General features: G+C 52.0%; 2 protein-coding genes across 5 annotated transcripts in view; one reads left to right on the forward strand and one right to left on the reverse strand.

Moving 5' to 3' along the window:
• Positions 1-3,029: 3,029 nt before the first annotated feature.
• UQCC2 (ubiquinol-cytochrome c reductase complex assembly factor 2) lies at positions 3,030-16,734 on the forward strand. The gene is made up of 4 exons (XM_014846298.2): positions 3,030-3,492; positions 12,845-12,919; positions 13,794-13,863; positions 16,552-16,734. Exons 1-4 carry the CDS (start codon positions 3,355-3,357, stop codon positions 16,677-16,679), a joined length of 411 nt encoding a protein of 136 aa, XP_014701784.1. The 5' UTR covers positions 3,030-3,354; the 3' UTR covers positions 16,680-16,734.
• Positions 16,735-17,753: 1,019 nt separating this feature from the next.
• The window catches only part of ITPR3 (inositol 1,4,5-trisphosphate receptor type 3), a 66,358-nt gene continuing 64,966 nt past the window's right edge, over positions 17,754-19,145 (reverse strand). For all 4 annotated transcript variants that reach the window (XM_044776416.2, XM_044776415.2, XM_070515086.1 and 1 more), the window contains one exon: positions 17,754-18,623. In XM_044776416.2, the coding sequence (XP_044632351.1) occupies positions 18,555-18,623 (69 nt within the window). In that variant the 3' untranslated portion in view covers positions 17,754-18,554. The remainder of the gene's footprint in view (positions 18,624-19,145) is intronic.

The raw sequence follows: 19,145 nt of genomic DNA on the forward strand, positions 1-19,145 counted from the left end.
ATTTCCTCCGGTTGAATGAGCTGAAAGAAGAAAAATCAGGCAATCGTGCCCCACAATACAGCTAAGTATTTAATTCCTTTTTAATGTTTACATTATTAACACCAGCATTACAAAACGATATTTTTACTTTCAAGAGATTTAAATGTGCAATTCGGCGTCTCAATTACTGGGATCATTATATTTTGAAAAACTAAAGCAGCGCTCCCTCCCCCTTCTCTCCTCCCCCGATGGTGCCTGCTTCTACAAAGAGTGATCAGGGCTCCACAAAGCCCCAGTACCCAGTTCCAAATGGCGCAGGAGGTGCGGCCCTGGCGGGGGGCTTCAATGAGCCAGGGGAGGCTGCATTTGGTGGGGAATGAGTGACAGTCGGCAGGTGGGTGTTAAAATGGTCATCAACTCCCTGAGTGGCTGGCACCGCAGAGCCACATTCCAGGCAGTGCCTATTAATGTGCCCAGAACCGCACTGCGTGACTGACAAGCCATGAGCCCAGACTCTGGCTCCAGCCACACGCAGGCATGTGGGGAGCAGGTAACACAAGGCCAGAGGACCCGAGAGCTCCTGGGGAAACTAACACACACAGAAACACACCAAGCACGTGGTCCACGGCAACGACGCGGCAGGGAGGCCTCACGAGGCATCTCGATGGAATGGCTGAGAACATGGGGTTCATGGCCCGGCTCTGCTGCTTACTAGCTAGAGACCCTGGCAAGTCCTTATCCTCTGTGTGCCTCGGTTTCCACCTCTGTAAAATGGGGATAACAGTGGCACTCGTTTCTCTCTGAGAGCCCCCGTGGGGCATAAACGAGTCAATCTGTGTAAGGCGTTTAGAACAGTGCCTGGCACAGAGCAAATACTCAGTAAGTGCTGATTATAATTAGAACTCCCATCCTAAGGTAAAGAACTGCAACTCAGAGCAATTAAATAACCCACCCGGGCTGGCTGCGCCCAAGGCCTTTGCCACCCCTCTCCTGGAAGCCTCTCTTGCCCCTCAGGTTACTCAGATCACTCTCAAACCCAAGCCCCTCCAGACCACCCAGAACCCACTCCTGCCCCAGTCACTGTGGCCCCATCTCTCCCTGACATCATCACATCTGATTACCTTGTTCACTTACTAAGTGACGTCATACACATAAGCATTACCACTGCTGTTGCTGTGCATTTGCTTGGTCGTTGTCCGCCTCCCTGACAGAAAGGTGAAACCCCAGGGTCAGGCCCTCACCTGTCTTGTCCACACGTGGAAGGAGCTCAGGGCTGGATTCATGGGCGTGTGACCTGTGGAGTCACAACAGGGCCTTGCCCCCTGAAGAGCCCCACACTTGGTTTAATGCTCTGCTGTTACAGTCTTGAAATTCTTAACAATTTTTTAACAAGGAGCTTCACATTTTCATTTTGCACTGGGGCCCCCACAAATTATATAGATGGTCCTAGATGAATGAATGAACAAACGAATGAATGAATGAATGAATGAGCAAGCCCACATTCCAAGCCAGGTCTGTCAGACTCCAAAGCCTCATTGCTGAACCACAAGCCACACAAGCCTCTGGAGGGAAGGGAGGTGGGGAGGGCAGCCTGACCCGGGACCACCACAGCCTGACCCAGAGGAAGATGCCCTGCTGGGGAAGGGGGAGCCTCAGAAGGAGGCGCTGGCTTGGGTGTCCCCTGGTGTCCAGCTGTTCTCAATCTCTCACTGCACTTGGTCTCAAATGGGATGAAAACCATCCACGGCCCCCTAATGTCACTCCTCCTCTTGCTGAAGACAGAGGGACCTCAGTCCCTGCCTCCCAGGACAGCTGTGGGCCAGCCAGGTGCTCTTCAAAGCCACAGCTGTGGTGGGGCCTCAGGAGAACCACGCAGCACAGCCCCAGCTGCCTGGAGCTTGAGAGCAAATAGACAGATTCCTTGCCCTTTGGGCCTCAGGGCAGCCACCAAAACTCTGTGGCTATAAATACAGTTGATGGTGAGGATGGATCAGAGAGGTATTGCTGTGCTGGCAACGGGGTGGAGGCACCCGTGAGTGCCTCATTTTCCCCTCCCCCTGAGCTCTCACCCCCTGACCTCATGTACCTCAAGCAGGCACCACATACCCTGGGTCCCCGGAGGTTCTCTTCAAGAGGTCTTTACTCTGAGACTTCAGAACAGTTCAAAGCCGTTCCCTGTTAAAACCACCCAGTGATCTTTCCTCAGATTAAACCGCCCCTTCTTCCACTCTCTCTCATTCCTGCCCTGGGCCTGGCTCTTGCCCCTCAAGGTCCCTCCATTCCCACTTATCCAAATCCTAACCATCCTTCCAGGCCTGGCCCAAATGCCACGGCCTTCAGAAGCCATCCCTGATCTTCCCCCCTACTTCCCTGAACAGCTAGAAGCAAGACTGCTTTCCCCAAACCCCCAAGCGTTCTCTAACACTTCAGCTGAAGCCCTTGTCACTCTAAATCTGTGTTCTGGTTGTGTGTTCACTTCCCTACTCAAGGCAGGCGTCTCCTGGACTCACCTTTACAAAGTAGGTGGGGCATGAAGGGACAGGTTTTGGGGGAAGCCAAGAGCTGCATGCATGGGATGCCTGGCTAAACGCAGGACAGTGAAGACGCAGAGAGGGGCGGAGGCTTTCTCAAGGAAAATCTGGAAGGTGGGGGTATCTTTTCAAAAGAAAAATCAGGACATTCCACATGAGGATGCAGCTGGAGATGGATAAGAGAGGGCTTGGTAAAACAAAAAAGTTTTTCCAGGCTGAATCAAGTTTTTCCCAGCGGACTTGCTTAAGCTAGGAAACGCGTGCTTCCGGGAGGGCGGGGTAGCGCCCGGCCTGGGGAGGGGGCGCTCAGAAAGGGTACTAATAGGCGCCGGGGAGCGGGAGAAGAGCTGAGGAGCACTAAAGCAGGAACTGTGGCAGAGTACCAAGTGGTGGTGACACGTACAGGTGCTGTGAGGAGAGAGAAGGGTGGGGGTGCGAACCACGTGTGCGTGCTACGCGATTAAGTTCAAACACATCTTCATCGAATAACAGGTATTTACATGCAAATATATTCGCTTATGCAAATCAGCAGAGGTCTCGGAGGAGGCTTTTTCAGTCTGGAGCTTGTGCAGTCATTGAAAAAGAGAAGCAAAGCTGTCCCTGGGGTCCCCACATCTGACTCGCCCCCGGGATCTGGGCCGGTTCCAGGAGGACGGAGACTGAACGAGCTCGTCTCGCAGAGACAGGCGAGCAGCGCCCCCTCCCGGAGAGCAGCGGGGCGCCCGCGACGTCGCGCATGCTCACTCCTTCCCGCCCCGCCTAGGAGGGCTGCGAGCCTCAGTGCGCAGGCGCCATCTGTCCGCGCTGACTCCTCCCTCAGGGGCGGGGAAAAGCGGGGCCCAAAATGGCGGCCAGCCGCTACCGGCGTTTTCTTAAACTCTGTGAGGAATGGCCAGTGGACGAGACCAAACGGGGCCGGGACCTGGGCGCTTACCTGCGGCAGCGGGTAGCACAGGCCTTTCGGGAGGGAGAGAACACCCAGGTGACCGGACTGTGGGGTCCGCCTGCGGCGGGGAGGCGGTTGGGGCGAGGGGAGGAAAGGACAAGGCAGGGGCGGGACCCTCGAGCGGGCCAGCGTCGGGCCTGCGCATGCGCGCGCCTTGCCTCCTGGCCGCACGTGCGCGCGGGCCCCTGGTCTCCCGGGAATCGCCGGGAGCGAGGACTCCGCCGCCTCCTCTGTGCTCTCCCCTGGCTGCACCGTGGAATTACTGGACACGCGTTTTAGAAGCCTAGGTGCCTGGGACCCTTCAGCCTTACTGAACCAGAATCTCCGGGGTGGCGTCTTGGCCTCAGTGTTTTCTCAAAGCTCTCGAGATGATTCCGCGTGAGGGCGGGGGCGAGACGCACAGCACCAAGTGTAGCGGGTGACAGTCGCAGGCTTACTCTCCTGACACGGTGCCCTTGCCTCGCAGTGTTGTGCACTGACCGAGCTGATCCCCAAGGAGCTCTGCAGGGCCCCCGCCAAGCCTTCATGTGCTTCCGGGGCCCCTGTACGCCCCGGCAGCAGGTTTGGGTTCTCAGCCTCCACCCCTGTGTGTGTGTGAGTGGGAGACCTACGTTCTTGCTCTGCTCCAGGTTGGTGCTGCAGCCGCTCTGGGATTCATGCATTCACATAGCACATTTTTACTGAGCGCCCACCATGTGCCAGGACCTGCGCTAGATGCTGGAGAGACAGCATTGAGTTGGACATGAGGTCCTGCCGCCGTGAAGTTTGAGTTTACATTCTAATTTAGGACATAGTAAGCAAGTAGACATATGCAAGACAGTTTAGATAAGTACCATGATGGATGCAAAATAGAGTAGCATAATAAAAGGGTAATATTAGTAACGTTAATAAGATAAGGCCTTATTGAGGAGGTGACATATAGATGAGAATGGTATGTTAGAGAACAGAAAGGAAGCCAGAGTGACTGGAGGGTAATGAGGAAGAGGGAGTTTGCTAAGAGCTGAGGTCAAAGGAGAACGGGAGCCAGGCACAGGAGGGCCGTACAGGCTCTGGTTGGGAGTTGGGTTTTATCATAAGGCCAGGGAGAAGCCATTGGGGAGGTTTAGTCAGGGGACTGAGGTGACCTAACTTACTTTTTTAAAAAGATCACTCCAGCTGTATATGGTGAATGGGTTATAGGCGGCAAGGACGGAAATAAGAAGCCTGCTCTGGTAGCCCAGGGAAGAAATGGTGGCTTGGCTGAGGGTGGCAGCACAGCAGATGGAAGTGGCTGGATTCGAGTTGCAGTGTGAAGGTTTCGTCAATAGGACTTGCTGATATATTGGATGTAAGGGAAAAGAGAGGAACCTAGGACAACACCTAGATTATTTTGGCCCGAGCAGCTGGGTGGAAGATGGTGTCATTTACTGAGATGGGAAAGACTAGAAGAGCAACAGGTGGGCTGTGGGAAGAACGTCTTGAGTTTGGAGTTAGACGTGTTAAACTTGAGATGCCAAGTGGCCTGACTTCCAAGTGGAAATGTCAAGGATGCCGTGGGATATTTGCCTGGGGTTCAGGCAAGAGATCAGAGATATGAAATGAGATACATAGACACATAGCGTGAAGAAATGACTTGCAAAACTTGGCCATGACCTATCAAAGCAGGAACATATTTTCTTACAAGTGAGCCCAACACAGAAGCAAGCCAGCTCGCCTACTGGAGCAAGAACATGCCCAGTGGCGGCATTGTAACCAGATCGCCGATTGGGTGGAGGGCATGGATGGTGGGCATGGATGGAGTGTCCGGCCCAGGCTTCTCTGGGGAGGCTGGGGGGCTTGCACTACACTGAGGGTAGTGCACCTCACACCTTTTACAGTGCTCTGCACTTGCCCGATGCGTAAGGATCTTGAAGGCAAGAATCATGCCTAGTCCCAACTCTGCAAGTCCCAGAGACTTTCTAGGGCCCTGCTCCCTGCTTGTTTTAGTGTGAGCTTCCTGAGAACAGGGATGGTGCTGTTGTCTTTCTCCCCCAGTTTTTAGTCTAGTTCTTGGCACATAAAAGACACTCAGTAAACGTCTGAAGGAATAGATAAATAAATGATTGGTTATGGCTCATAAGGCAGGAATCATTTGAATATAGTTGCAGACGCAGCAGAACTAGATGGAGAGAAGTAGTGAAGAGTGAGGAGGGGATATTTCTGTGTCCTGAGTTTGAGAGGTTACTTTGCGCGGGAACTGCAGGAACTGCAGAAGAGGGACCTCACCTGGTCCTGCCCACGAGGGAGCTTACAGTCAGGCAGATCCGTGAGCCACTCTGAGGAAATTCAGGCGGTGAGACCGGCCAGCAGAGAGGCCAGCAGAGGCTCTCGCTCATCAAGGAGGTGAGAGAGCGACGGTCACCTACTTGACTGTTAGCGTAAGAGGAGCCAGAAAAGGAAGGCAGAGCTTTGTCTTTGGGAGTTGTCATCCTCTGTCATCACCTAGGGAGATAGTTCTGATCCGTCGGAGGCCCACACAGATTTGAGTCATGGCTGCAGAGGCAAGTCATGGCTCGGTTGATGGTTGCAGAGTGGCTGATAAATGTGTCCCTGGCAGAGTAAGCCAGTGCGTCATGATGGCAGCAGGCGCATCACTCAGGACCACTGTCATGCTCCCTCATCCTCATGACACCTAAGAACTGAGTGCCTGGGCTTAGTAAATCTTTGTGATAATTTTGGGAGGGAGCAGCACCTTGCTGGAATTGAGAACAGCAGCGTGAGTCACTCCCACTGACACCCCCGGACCATTTACAAAGACCTGGAGGAAGAAAGGTAGTTCTGATAGACTCCTCCTTGAGCTGGCAGCCGGCGGGTGTTAGACCCGGTTGGCTGATTGCTGTGGAGCTCCCCCTTGGTTATGCCAGTTGCCAAAAAGACAGGACTGGCGGGGGTGCGGCTCTGTTCCGCAGCCTTTTGTTCCTGTTGAGGAGAGAGGCAGCAGTCGTCTTGGCCTCTCAGCTTCCTGCATCTTGACAGTAACGCTGAACACATGCAGGGCACTCTTTTGCATGCGTGATCTCATTTAATTTAATCCTCAGTGCAGCCGAGTCAGGTAGCCCTGACTATTCCCATTTTACAGGTGAAGAAACAAAATCCAAAAAGTACAACAACAAACTCGGGGGCCCTTGGAGTTCAGTGGCAGGACAAGACAAGGAGCATCAGGCCCAGCTCTCCCGGCCCGCATCTCGAGTTGCCCCCTGGCTGCCTGTCCCTCAGTGGCCGCTCCTCCCGAGTTATTTCTTGTTAGAAAGGCCTCACTATCAAGCCACTCCCTTCCCCTCTTTCCCTGCTTAAACGCTTTTGGACCATGGACAGTTTGGATGAAGAACTAAACAGCTCCCTGTGTTCACCCACCTGCTTCTCTGCCCCAGGCTCTACCTCCCCAGGGTGCACGGGAAGAAACATGGTCCTCAGGTGGGACAGCAGTGCAGAAAAGCCAGATTCACGAGAAAGCACATTGATCATTCAGACTCAAAAGCGGAGTACAAAATCACTGCCATGTTCGTTCCACCTGAAAGTGCCGTTTGGGGAGTCTCCCCGTCCACCCTAAACCCACTGAGAGGGAGTGATGGTGGGAAGCAGGAACACACAACACCTCTTACACCCTCCATCCTGTTGTGCAATTTTTTTCAAGTTAATGCTTATGGATTTTACCCCCTTCGAATACGGTTTCCTGAAGAGAACACGTGTTACCTGCAGCCCGGGAGCTTAATAAAAGAATCGTGGCGTGGAGCAAGGTGCAGAACAGCTGTAATTGTTGACTTCAGTGCAGAGAAAGGAGCCGAGCCTTCTAATGAGCTCATTAGGGGCACAGGCAGCTCCCTAAAAGACCCCTGCCTGTACACTAGCACCCACTTAGCCAGCATGGGGGCAGCTCTGAGGAACAGCCTGGAAGTGCTGCCACCCAGGAAGGGCTCACCCCCCAGAGAGTTCTTGTAATTGTATTGTATCCAGGTTTCAGTAATGTTGGCCCTGTTTGAAAGGAGTTGGACTTTGAGGTTTGCAGTAATGTAAATGATATTTCTAGCTCCTCAGAGAACAGAGGTTTTATATGGTGCTGTTTTCTCTGCCATCCAGTTGAGGCCCAGTCTTTGGCATTCCTCAGGGTGGCGGACAGCTAGCTCCACTCTGCGTGGCCCGCGCTGACGGCGGTGACGCCATCTCAACATTGCGCACCTGCCTCAGTGGGCCCCCTGAAGTCAAGTTTTTGAGGGATGGCCTCAGAACAGATTACGCCATTTTGTAATAATCTTGAACCCCTGCTGTGAAACAGGAGTTGTGAGCAGAACCATCTCAGAGGGAGTACGAACATCTCCATCTCTTTTCTCTGCTGCTTCTGGATGGAGCTAAAGTGAGTTCAGGCAGTGTTTAGACGAGGGGATGTGGTTTTCCTGCATGTGTAAAGATGTGGTGCTCCTCCCAGAGGGTAAATTACGGACCGCTGTCATTGGATCTCCACTTCACTCAGAGATGTTCGAGTCTGCCTGTTGCCTCCTGGACAAGTGGCGGACAGCTTTGTGAGGCCTTCGTTGTCCTCTGGTCCTTGGCCCCAACCTCTCTTTTGCTTCTCACCACATCCTGGCACATGCTTCTGCCTCAGTGAGCGTATCTTCTCATGCCTCCCAAATTGGCCATATTATAAGTGGTTCTTAACCTTTGAGAATCTAGTGCACTGTGGACACCCTCTCGCTCCCCAGAAAGCCCAGACACACAGCTTGCCAAGAATTTGCTGGTGTCCCAGCCCTTGAAGTACTCCTTGGCTCGGCTTCAGACTCTGCCTGAAACATCCTTGTCCCCCTGCCTTCTCGAGCCTCCTCTCAGGCGCTCCTCTGACTCCCATCCGCCCAGGCCCAGGTCCAGCTCGGAAGTCTACACTCCTCAGAGTGAGGGCCTCTGGCTCCCCTCACTCTGAACTGTCACCGCAGTGAAACTCAAGACCTTCACCACACCTGCCCTGTCCGCAGGCCTGCTGACCTGCTCCCACCTCTGGTCTCTTGTGACTCTGTCACTCGGTTATGCACTGCCCCGGGCCGTGTTTGATTTTTAGTGCATGCATGTCTTGTCTCCTCAGCTTGATTGACAGCTTCTCCAGGGCCAGGGTTGGGTCTCCCGTCTGTCCCTCCACAGCCCCCTGGCAGAGCACTCTCCACAGTAGGTGCTCAAGAAATAGATTTTCAATTGAATTGCAGGGAATAGGCTCCCTTAACGGAAGGAACTCATTCCAGCAGTTCATTACCAAGTCATGAAAGCCTTTTTTCATAGATCCTCCTGGACTGAATCCAGCTCTACCTTAATTAGCAAAGCAATTTGCGACACCCTTTCCCAAAAGTGCTTATGCGTCCCTTTGTGTGACTAGAATAGGGGCTGCTGTACCAATTGCTGTCACCACCCAAAATTCAATTTTGAAAATCGAAAACAGTGCCTGCGGCAGTGATGTAGATTTGTATGTATAAAAGTTTAATATGGTAAAGAGAAATTTACTGACGACTGAGCAGGGGAAATGCAAAAGGAGCAAAAATAGAGCCATAAAGGACACTTTGTCAGTTGAACATCTATTTTATTCACATTTAGGGAGCAGAGCTGAATTTTTCATAATGTCCCACTGCTACCTTTTTCAAACCCAGTGCCTCTGTTAGTCCCAAAATGTCCGTAATCTCATTAGGTGTGAATGCAAAATCAGGTAATTTAAAGCTTGTATATAAGAATATTTCTAGAAGTGCACAGTACATTCCATCAGGAAAACTATATTTCAAAATTCAGGAATGTTTTTGGTCGAGTCTGAATAAAGTGTAGGATCTAGGAATGTGGTGAGGCTTCTGGAATTAGACAAGTATTTCTACTGAGGTTCTTTTAAGTAGTAAGCAAGACAGTTTCCTAGTTGCCGAGCTTGGGTCGGGTGTGACTAGGAACCCAGGATTGGCCGTGGCCCTGTCTCTTTTAGGCCGTAATAACTCAGCTAGAGCCTGGCGTACCTCACTCCCGTGTCCCCTGAGCTGCTTTTGCAGCCTCATGTAGTCACCACCTCACTTCATATGGGAAGTTGGGTGACACTTTCATTTTTGGGTGCTTGGTTGTTTTTAGGGGTTTGGTTCCCTCTCAGATTATTAAGGGAGCTCCAGGCATTATGTAAAATTTCTAGGAGACTGTCTCTTTAACCCTGAGGGAATTTAAGAGGTTGAGGGAGCCAGAGGGCCACTTTGTTTTTCCCACTCAGACCCTCTGTTGTTTGCTCTCGCAGGAGCAACGCTCTGCAGTGGTGACCCTGACGTCCCTCTTTGCCCCTTCTCTGTGCCCTGCTGCCCTGTCAGAGATGGGAAAAGATGGAAGGAAGAGGACCCCCTGCTCACCCCCTGGAGGGTACAGTAGGAGGTGGCTGAGTGGCCCTCTGGCGAATTCTCACCGCTGGAGAATTTGGAGGAGAAGCAGGAGGGGACCTTGCGTTGCAAGGTTTCTGAGGGTGGGGATCTGGCGGGAATGCAGGTTTGATCAGGAAGTGGTGTCTTGGTCACGCGGCAGCAGTGGGAGCCCAGGAGAGAGGCGCTAGGAGGAAGGCAGGGCCTCTCCTAGGAGCTTGTTGGGAAGGTAGCTGGATGGTGGTAGGAAGGGAAGGTCCAGATGAGTGGCCATTAAGTAAAGAACGGGGGCAGCAAACGGCTGCTCACTCGGCAGAGACCAAGGGTCGGTGTCTGAGACCCGCTGAGCCCACCGTGGAGTGACGTGAGTGCCGGGAGCCATCAGGCTGAGATCAGAGGGGAGCTTCAGCAATTTCTGGTCCCTTCATTGCTTCCGTCTCTGGCCGTACCCGGCAGTCACACCGCAACTCCCATTCTGAAAATGTCCTACCCGCCATCCCTGGGCAGCCACTTATGCTGGTCCTGTGCCTGGTGAGCCCCGACTTCCTGCTCGTCACTCCCGCTCTTCCTTGGCCCCGACCCTCTGGCTGGCCTTCCCTGGCTCCCCTGGCAGCTGGAGGGGAGCCCCCAGCACCCTTCATTCCACCGTTACCGGGACTGTCCTAAGCTGTCCTCTGTCCCCCTTGGAGTTTGTGAGGGAGAGACCTGTGTTTACTGCTGCAGCTGTTTACTGCTAGTAATAGTAAGAAAAACTAATCACCACATTCCCCTGTGTTCCAGGCGCCGGATTCAGAGCAGTCCAGGCACTACCTCGTTTATCCTCGCACCACCCTCAGAAATAGGGACTATTGTTATCTTTTCTCTTAAAGGTTAAGTTGGCCAGTATGCTTCAAAAATGTCAAGACTTGAAAGACAGAGAAGCCGAGGCGCTGCCCCAACTGAAAGAAGCAGCTACATGACTGATAAAGGCAGGAGGTGATCCTGGGCCAAAAGAATTTTTTCTTTAAAGATTGTTACTGAGACAGCTGGCAGAATTGCACTGTGGATGATGGACTAGATGAAAGTGTTGTATCAGTGTTAAATGTCCTGAATGTGATCATTGAACTGTGGTTATGTAAGAGCGTGTCCTTGTTCTTAGGAAATACATACTGAAATATTACGGAGTGAAGGGATGGATGCCCCAACTCGCTCTCAGCTGGAGCAGAAGACAGATACAGACAGACAGAGACAGAGCGATCAAGCAAATGTGGCAACTTTTCTAAAAGTCTCAGGGGAGATTGAGTTTTTTGCCCAGCATCCCATAGCTGATAAGTGATGGTGTCAACTCAGGCCGTTGACTGCACTGCTGTCACAGCTGTGGAGGCCCAGTACACAGGGCCCAGCGTGCTGTAGGTTCTCAGTGCATGTCTTTTAAATTTATGAGTGAGCACGTGTGCACAGGCATGAAAAGAGCAAGCCAAAGATGCAATGCACAGTTTTCTGATGTTCTTCAGAACTTCGTGAGGGGGTTATTCTTCTCCTCGTGTCTTGTACCCTCTGTCTTCTGTGTGAGCTCCTGGTCTTGCATGCCCTGCTGAAGACGTAATCTTCAAAATGCTTTCCTCCCAAGAGCCTGCTGCAGAATTCTGTTCCAACTGGACTTTCCCTGGAAACGCTGCTCAGCAGGGAGTCAGAACTCAGTCACCAGCCTGGAGTTTTCCATCCATTGTTTCTTTCACCAATAGCCCCAATCCAAATAATGCCTTTGATTATTATTCAACAAACACTGGCTCCCTCCTCAGTCCATTGTCCTTTCTCTCCTGATATGGCTGGCTGGGCATTTTCATGACTAGTGACGTGAATCCAGAGATGGATCAAGTAGAATGAAAGGACGCGGTCGTCTTTTTTGTTTGCTGTAAAGTGGGGACCTCGTTTGACACATATGGAGGCAGAAGTGGAGCTGCCTTATTAAAACGCTTAACCACTGATTTATTTATGCTCTGCCTTCTTCGAGAAAGGATTTAAATTGGAAAAAATCCATCATTTGAATTCTGGGAGAAAACATAAAAGAGAAAGTTTTGTTCTGGGGAGCTTTCAGAATTCTTGGCAGAATACTGTAAGGAACTATAGATATATCCTAGGAGGGGAAACTGAGAAGAGGTGTGAGGGAGCGTGTTGCTAGCTTCCCTGGGACCCCCAGCAGGGGCACCGCTGTCTCAGGCACCCTGAGTAATTTTCCCCTTTCTGTTCGCAAGGCCGCGGCGTTGGGGCCTTGTCCTTTCCAGCAGTACCTAACTGGACTCTCCCTCCTGGTTCTCCTCAGTGCACCTCTCTCATCCTAAAATACTGCTCTCTTCGTGTTTCCTTGTAAAATTTCAGCTGCTGTCCACTTAGCACAGATGAAAGCTCAGATGATTTTTTACCTTTCATGAAAGAATTTTTATTTAATACATTTCATATTGAAGGTTTAACTCAAAAAGCTCTTTCTTTTTCTCCTGCCAGGCTCTTTGACCTGCATGTTCAGGCCTCGGCCAGGCTGGCTGGTCGGAAGCACAGGTGGCATTCCAGCCGCCTCTGCCTTGCCATGCTGTCCCCTCCACCAGGAATGTTCCCCTTTCTTCCTTCTGCTCCCCAACTCCTGTCATCCTTGAGACCCAGCTTAGTCTCGCATCCGCCCCGCACTGACCGCTTGAGCCCGCGGGGAGCCCCCTCTGACTCTTGTTACCCACACTCCCCCAGCGCTCCCTCTCTGAGATGGGCCCTGCCAGTGTTACGTTTTCATTGTGGCGCACAGGTCACAGGTGCTCAGTAATCATGTGTTGCCAGTTGACTGAGCGGGCTTTTCTGCAGGTTGGGGAGCTGACAAAGGTGGTTTCTGGTAGCAGGAGCTGCAGGCTGAGTTTGCTTCCCAGGAGGGAGGGCTGGGCTGCAGGCCTGCTTCCTCTGAGGGCCTCTGTCAGTGGGGTCCTCCCTCAGCTGCAGACAAGGTGGGAGGCAGGGCTGTATGCTCACTGCCTCGGGGCTTCTCTCTTTTCCAGATTGCCGAGCCTGAGGCCTGTGATCAGATGTACGAGAGTTTAGCACGACTCCATTCAAACTATTACAAACACAAGGTGAGTGAGCCACAGTCTTTATAGCCCCAGCTCTCTGACTGCAGACAATCAATGAGAATGAGTGAAAATCTGATTATGCAATGTTTTATACAGAATTGTGGTTTTGCTACTTTCAAACGCAACCAGTAATTTCAACCAAGCTAACAAAGGTGCCTGGTAGAGGTTTTGAGGTCCCCTAAATAAGAGCTACTTATAATTTTGAGTAAAAACCATTATTTGATATGCCAGTATGTCTTCTGGGTGTGCCTGACAACTGCCGGATCTTAGACATATTTTCCCATCCACTCTGGTGGAATTGGTACTTCCCCACACTCACTCTGGTGCTAAAGACAGGGTGATTGGGAAAGTCCCATCAGACAGGGCTTGGCTTTTCCTTGGCCCTGACATGATGACTGTCAAATTCCATTTAGCGTGGCTTTTCCCAGGCTTGGAAAATGTGTCCAGTAACTCCCCAGATATACATGGCCAAGTGCCTAGCTTACAGGGAAAAGGAATTTCTTCTAAATCCTCGAAACTCAAAGTGTGGCTTGTGAGCAGCAGCACGGGCATCACCTGGGTGCTGGTTAGAAATGCAGCATCGTGGGCCCCACTCAGCCCTTTTGAATCCCAGCCTGCGTTTTCAGAGAGGGTTCATGTGCATTGAAGTTGGAGCCGCCTGGTTGAGATACCAGTGCTTGCGAGGCCAAGTCTTTGACCTCCGGGTGGCGCTGCTCTCCTTGCCCGGCTGCTGGCTTCAGGCCACCCACTGCCCAGAGAAGGCCAGGGACTGCGGTTAGAGAGCAAGGCTTCCCTCTGGGATCGTCAGGTCTCAGGTTGTGCTGCAGAACTAACCTCTCCCCTCCCTTCTTTCTTCCTCCCTGGCCCGTGTGTCCAGTACCCTCGCCCCAGAGACACAAGCTTCAGTGGCCTGTCGGTGGAAGAGTACAAGCTGATCCTGTCCACAGGTATTGAAAGCACAGTTGCCTTTCCTGGTTGGTTTGCAAATGATTCTTTGAGTTTGAGTGGCCAAGGGGAATTGTCGAATAAGACAGCATTGCTTGATGGAAAGTCTTGTGGAATAGCCCAGAGGAAATTCTGAAGCTACAGGGCTCATGCTTTTTGGCCAAAGACTATGGAGAAGGTCAGAGGCATTATTTAAAAAAAGAAAATCCATCTTTAGAGCTTTTAAGTTCAAGGCTGGGCAGCAGGGAACCGAGGGAATACGTGTTTGCCAAATGGAAGTAGTTGAAATCAGGATGGAAGGAAAATAATTTTATTTTTATGGTCCTAAGGGGGCTTTATAAACAATGAGGGTTTTAATTGAAACAAAAAGCCATTCAGTAAACGTGTATGGGAATATCCGCCTAAGAGTTATCCAACCCAGGGGATGTGGTCTGTGGGTTACATACAGGCTTAACTAGGTAGGTTGGAGTCATTGGTTACTCCAATTAACCAGGAAGGAAATACCCTGCCTAGCCCACTCCCTCCTTGCTTCCCCATCTCCATTGTCACCGAAGGGGGAGCCTGGGTTGTCGGCAAGTTCTGGAAAATTACTATTTTTAATGCCAAGGATACTGTATACAAAAATAGGCTAACCTTTTCTGGGAAGGCATCGCCCTGAAACATTCACCTTCTGGTACTCTAGAAATTTCTCTTTCCTATTCTTGTGGCAGCTTTCAGGAACTAAGTGTTGGGGATTTGGCCTTCTAGAAAGCTCTCACGTTCTGAGCAGATTAAAACGTGGTAGTGTCACCTGCTATTGTGTCTCAAGTCTGATCCTATTTTTATTACAGAACTCTCTGGAAAACTGGGGTAGAGATATTTTGGCCAGGCAGAATCACTTTATTGGCAATTAAAAATATATATATATCAATTTATTCCCATGTCTGTGGGCCCATGTAGTTACCAGCATTAATGCACAGTGTCATTGTGAGGGCCTTGGAGAGTTTGAGCCAAGTTTGAACTTGAAATTCCAAGTGAGAAATTAGAATGAAGCTAAGTTGCAGAGGCCCGAGGCTCTGGCCCCTTGGTTAACCCTCTGTGAGTGGGGGGGAAGAGGCCGCAGCGGAGGAGGGGAGCTGGAAGGCTCCCGGCCACGGGCCTGGGCTGCAGCTTGTTCTGGCTGGGAGTTCAGCCCCAGGAAATCTGCTGATAATTTGTTCTCAGAGCAAGTCTCCTGTTTTTGTTGCGACTGTGTGGAATAAGCTTACCGAACATTTCCTCTGACAGGGCAAGAAAACACCTTGCCGTGTTTGTAGTGAGAGGACTTGAGGGCCTGGCGAGTCTGCAGTGTGGCCGCAGTCTGGGTCCCGAGTGTGTCCATCCCGGGCTTGCGGCCACGGGAGACTCTAAAGGAGGCCTCATGGCTTACAAGTGGACAGGGAACCCTCCGCGTCTGAGTTTGTGCCCCACAAGAGAACCTGGACTTCTGGAAAAGTCCCCGGGTGGGATGCTGGGCTTATGGCTTGTGGCTGAGGCACAGTACATGTCCTAATTCAGTCAAGAGCCCACTGACAATAATGTAAGTTAGCTTTTTGTTCAGAAAAGTTACTCTTTTTCTCCAGAAATTGTGTTAACAGATGAAAATCCAAGCTATGAAACTGAAATATTATGTGAAAATCTAAATTTAAAACACAAGTAAAAGTAGGTATCAGAGAACTTGAACGCTAGAGAGACGTTAGACCGGTAGTTTTCAACTGGGGGTGATTTTGCTCCCAGGGGACATGTGCAGTGGCCGGAGACACTTTGAGTTGTCAGAGCTAAGGGCAGGGGTGGCACTACTGGCATCTAGGGTGTGGAGGCTGAACATCCTACAGTGCACAGGGCAGTCCCACAACAAAGAAGTGTCTGGCTCAAGAGGTCAGTAATGGCAAGACTGAGAAGCCCGGCTTTGGCTCCTTTGGACTGTGTGCATGTGCGTGTTCGTTCTCAGACAAGGGCCCCACTGGCTCCCTCCAGCTCCCTGCTGCCTTCATGGCGGTGACAATGGCCACATTTTCTTGAGTGTGGTCCAGGTGCCAAGCAGGTGAGTGCCACTAGTTCCTTTCATTCCCACAACTTCCGAGACAGGCGTTTTTATCTCCACTTGACAGAGGAGGAACCCAAGGCCCAGAAGGTGAAGACATTTGCTTAAGGGGACCGGGACCCACTGGGGAAATGTTGGGCAGGGATTCGGGCCCAGGTCCATCTCACTCCCTGGGGCCTGCTCAACTCCACAGCAGGTTGCTTAAACTCCCTCTGCCTCAGTTTCCACATCTGAGAAACGGAGAGAGTAAGGTCTGTGCAGCGCAGGCCAAGTTTTGAGAGAAAGCATCTGGGCCTGTGGGTTGTGTGGCTGACACTGCAGTGCCATTTCTTCACCCACTCGGGTGTAGCAGGGCAGTGAGGGCCCTGCTTAGATGCTGACTGATGCTTCGATGTGAGCAGAGGCCACTGTGAGGCACAGTCCTAGTCAACCAGTGCTCAGTCCACACCAGCAGTTATTTTTCTCTGACCCTATCTGGCTTGCTTATCAGAAGTTGGGTCTCCACTTCCCCTTTTCAGGAACACACTGAAAAGCGAGGCAAGCTTGTATGGCCAAAGCCCCGGGGGGCCAAGCTACATAATCAAATTTCAGATCAGTCTCTTTCTTTTTTTGCCTTCCCCTTTTGCAGACACCCTGGAAGAGTTTAAAGAAATGAATAAAGGCATGTGGAAGAAACTGCAGGAGAAGTTTGCCCCCAGGAGTCCCGAGGAGAAGCCTAAGGCCTGGGCTCGGGCCTTATCTCGCCCACGTACCTAAGCGTGGAGTCCTGTATGTTGCCATCATAAATAAAACCGCCCTGATTTCCCCTGTCCTTGCAGTTTGGGAATCTCATCTAGCCTCCACAGAAAGGAAGTCCTTGTTGCTCTAAAGAAAGCTGCAGCCTGAGCAGAGATGCCAGTTGAGCATCTGCCCTGCCCATCAGCCAGGGGAGGGAGGCCTCCCAGGGAGAGGAAGCGTGGGTCTCGTCTGGGCCTGAGAAGGGAAGGTGACGGGGCCTCTGGGCAAGGTGCTTCCTGCACGGCCACAGGAGCCCCACCTTGCCAACAGGGGTCTGGCGGCTCGTGGCAAGACTCTCAGGCTCCCTTTTGTTGTAGGAGCTCCTGGAAGATAGCCAAAAATAGCAGTAAATACCGAAGAAGGCATCCTGTTGCAAACAGAAAGCAGCAGGAGGTGGTATGGCAGATGAGAAAAAGCCTGCTTGGCCCTCATTCCTACTGACTCAGAAGGATGGAGCTTGGTCCTCTGCCCCTGACCTTGCAGAAAACCCACGTTCCAAGTTGGCTTAAGGGACAGAGTGGAGCCACAGACAGGCCTTGGCCAGGTGGGGCCTCAGGTTGTGGTTGGCTTCAGACCTATGGGCAGGTTCTGTGGGAGGCCACAGGACAGAGGCCCCCTGGCAGGGACACACACAGGGTTACCTTATTACTCCATGGAACCTTAGCTCTTAACTAGTAGACATTACATTCCCTACTTGAGCTTTCTTCTGTCAAGAACAGAGCTGAGAGGAGGAGTGGAGCAGAGCCAACAGCACCCCTCCCTGAGAAGAAGTGGAAGTAGGTTCTTAACCTCGTTTGTACCTAGACTCCTCATGATGTTTTGAAATGCACATGATGAAATACACAGGATTAGACAAAAGCCAGTTGTACTGAATACAAATCTGAACAGGGACCCCTGGTCAAGAATCACTTTGAGACAGGATGTCACTCAACATCTCCAGAGAGGCAGAGCCTGGACCAGTGGCCAAGGGCTTGTATTCCATGCTCTACCAGCATGCCACGTTACCTCACAGCCCTTGGGGGGTACAGGAAACAGCATCCCCCTCTAATGGACTAGGTTTCTATTAATTTATTTAAGGCAGTTAACATATTAGTTCTAAGGCCAAAGGATGTGTAAAACTTTACACCAAAAGGAGAAAAAACAAACAGTCAAAAACCAGCCACTCAAACACAGCCCAGTTCTATCACCTGGGCGTGTGACTCCTCCCCAGGAGGCCCAGGAAGAGGCAGATCCCTGGAGCAAGGCTCTCCATCCTCGGGTCACAGTCTGGCTGGGGCCATGCCAGAGAGGGTGGCCCTGACACGGACGGTGAGGTCTACACTGTCTACAGCAGATCTGAGCACGGAGGGAGCTCTGCGGCCACGGCAGGGCTGAGCATAGCACCCGTGAATAAGTTACGTAAGGAAGCCTTAAAATGACTGGCAACTGCATTGCCGCACCCCTCCCGAGGCGGGCAGTGTCCCGACTGTAGTGCTTGAATAAAGAGGTGACCCCATCTTAATCACCCACAGGAAGGAATACGAAGGAATGTCAGTTACTGCTTTAAGGGACAAAGCAACAGTCCTTCAGAAGAACTTATCTTCCTCTAAAGTGTGAAGGTAATAAGCTGAGTCCCGGTGCGTTTCTGCGTCATTTCAGGGCTCTGGGCAGCACTGTCAGCTCTGGCTCCCCTCTCCATGCTGGTCAGCACCTGGGTTGGCACCAGGCTGTCTGGCACAGTGGGAGCTAGAGGCTGGGTGAGCACCTGGCCTCGAGAGGCTGGCGGGCTGGCTGGGCCACCCAAGGGAAGGGACAGTGTTCCCAATCACAGCTCTACAGCGACGGGCATCCTGTCAGGGCCCTCGATGGCTCTCCTCAGCGGCTCATGCAGTTCTGGACGTCAACAAAGCCCAGGCGCTGCCTGCGCTTCCGCTGCTCCGTCATCTAGGATTAGACAGATGCCAGCAGGTCGGGTCAGGCCGCCCAGCACCCCCTCTCCACGGGTACTGCCGAGGGCTGGCACCCACCCTCCCCCACGGACTCAGCTGCCATTCAGCACTGGCAGCAGGCCAAGGCTCCTCAGGGTGCAGCAAGGATATCAGGCTAAAACCCTCTTCCTCAATTAGTGTGTCACAAACCCCTGATTTGGTGCAGCTGGAAACTCACTCCACCTAAAAGAGGGGCTGCCGAACCTCATTTAGTCACTGCCAGATGGAGAGGAGGATGCTCTGGGCAAGAGGGGATCTTGAGAAGCGGGAGGATGCCTGACCTGCCCTGTCGCCAGTGAACCCCTCCGAGGGACTCCTAGCAGCTGCCAGAGTAAGGGGAGGGCCCCACACACCTAAACCAAGGTCCCCCTGGGCCGTGTGTCTCAGGGGCGCAGGGATAGGGGCTGCCAACCCTGGTGTAGCTTTCCGCGGAGAGGAAAGTGTGTTTGGAACGTGTCTTCCACCCCAGACCCAAGAA

This window comes from Equus asinus, chromosome 8, assembly GCF_041296235.1.
Source record: "Equus asinus isolate D_3611 breed Donkey chromosome 8, EquAss-T2T_v2, whole genome shotgun sequence".
NCBI classification, from domain to species: Eukaryota; Metazoa; Chordata; class Mammalia; order Perissodactyla; family Equidae; genus Equus; species Equus asinus.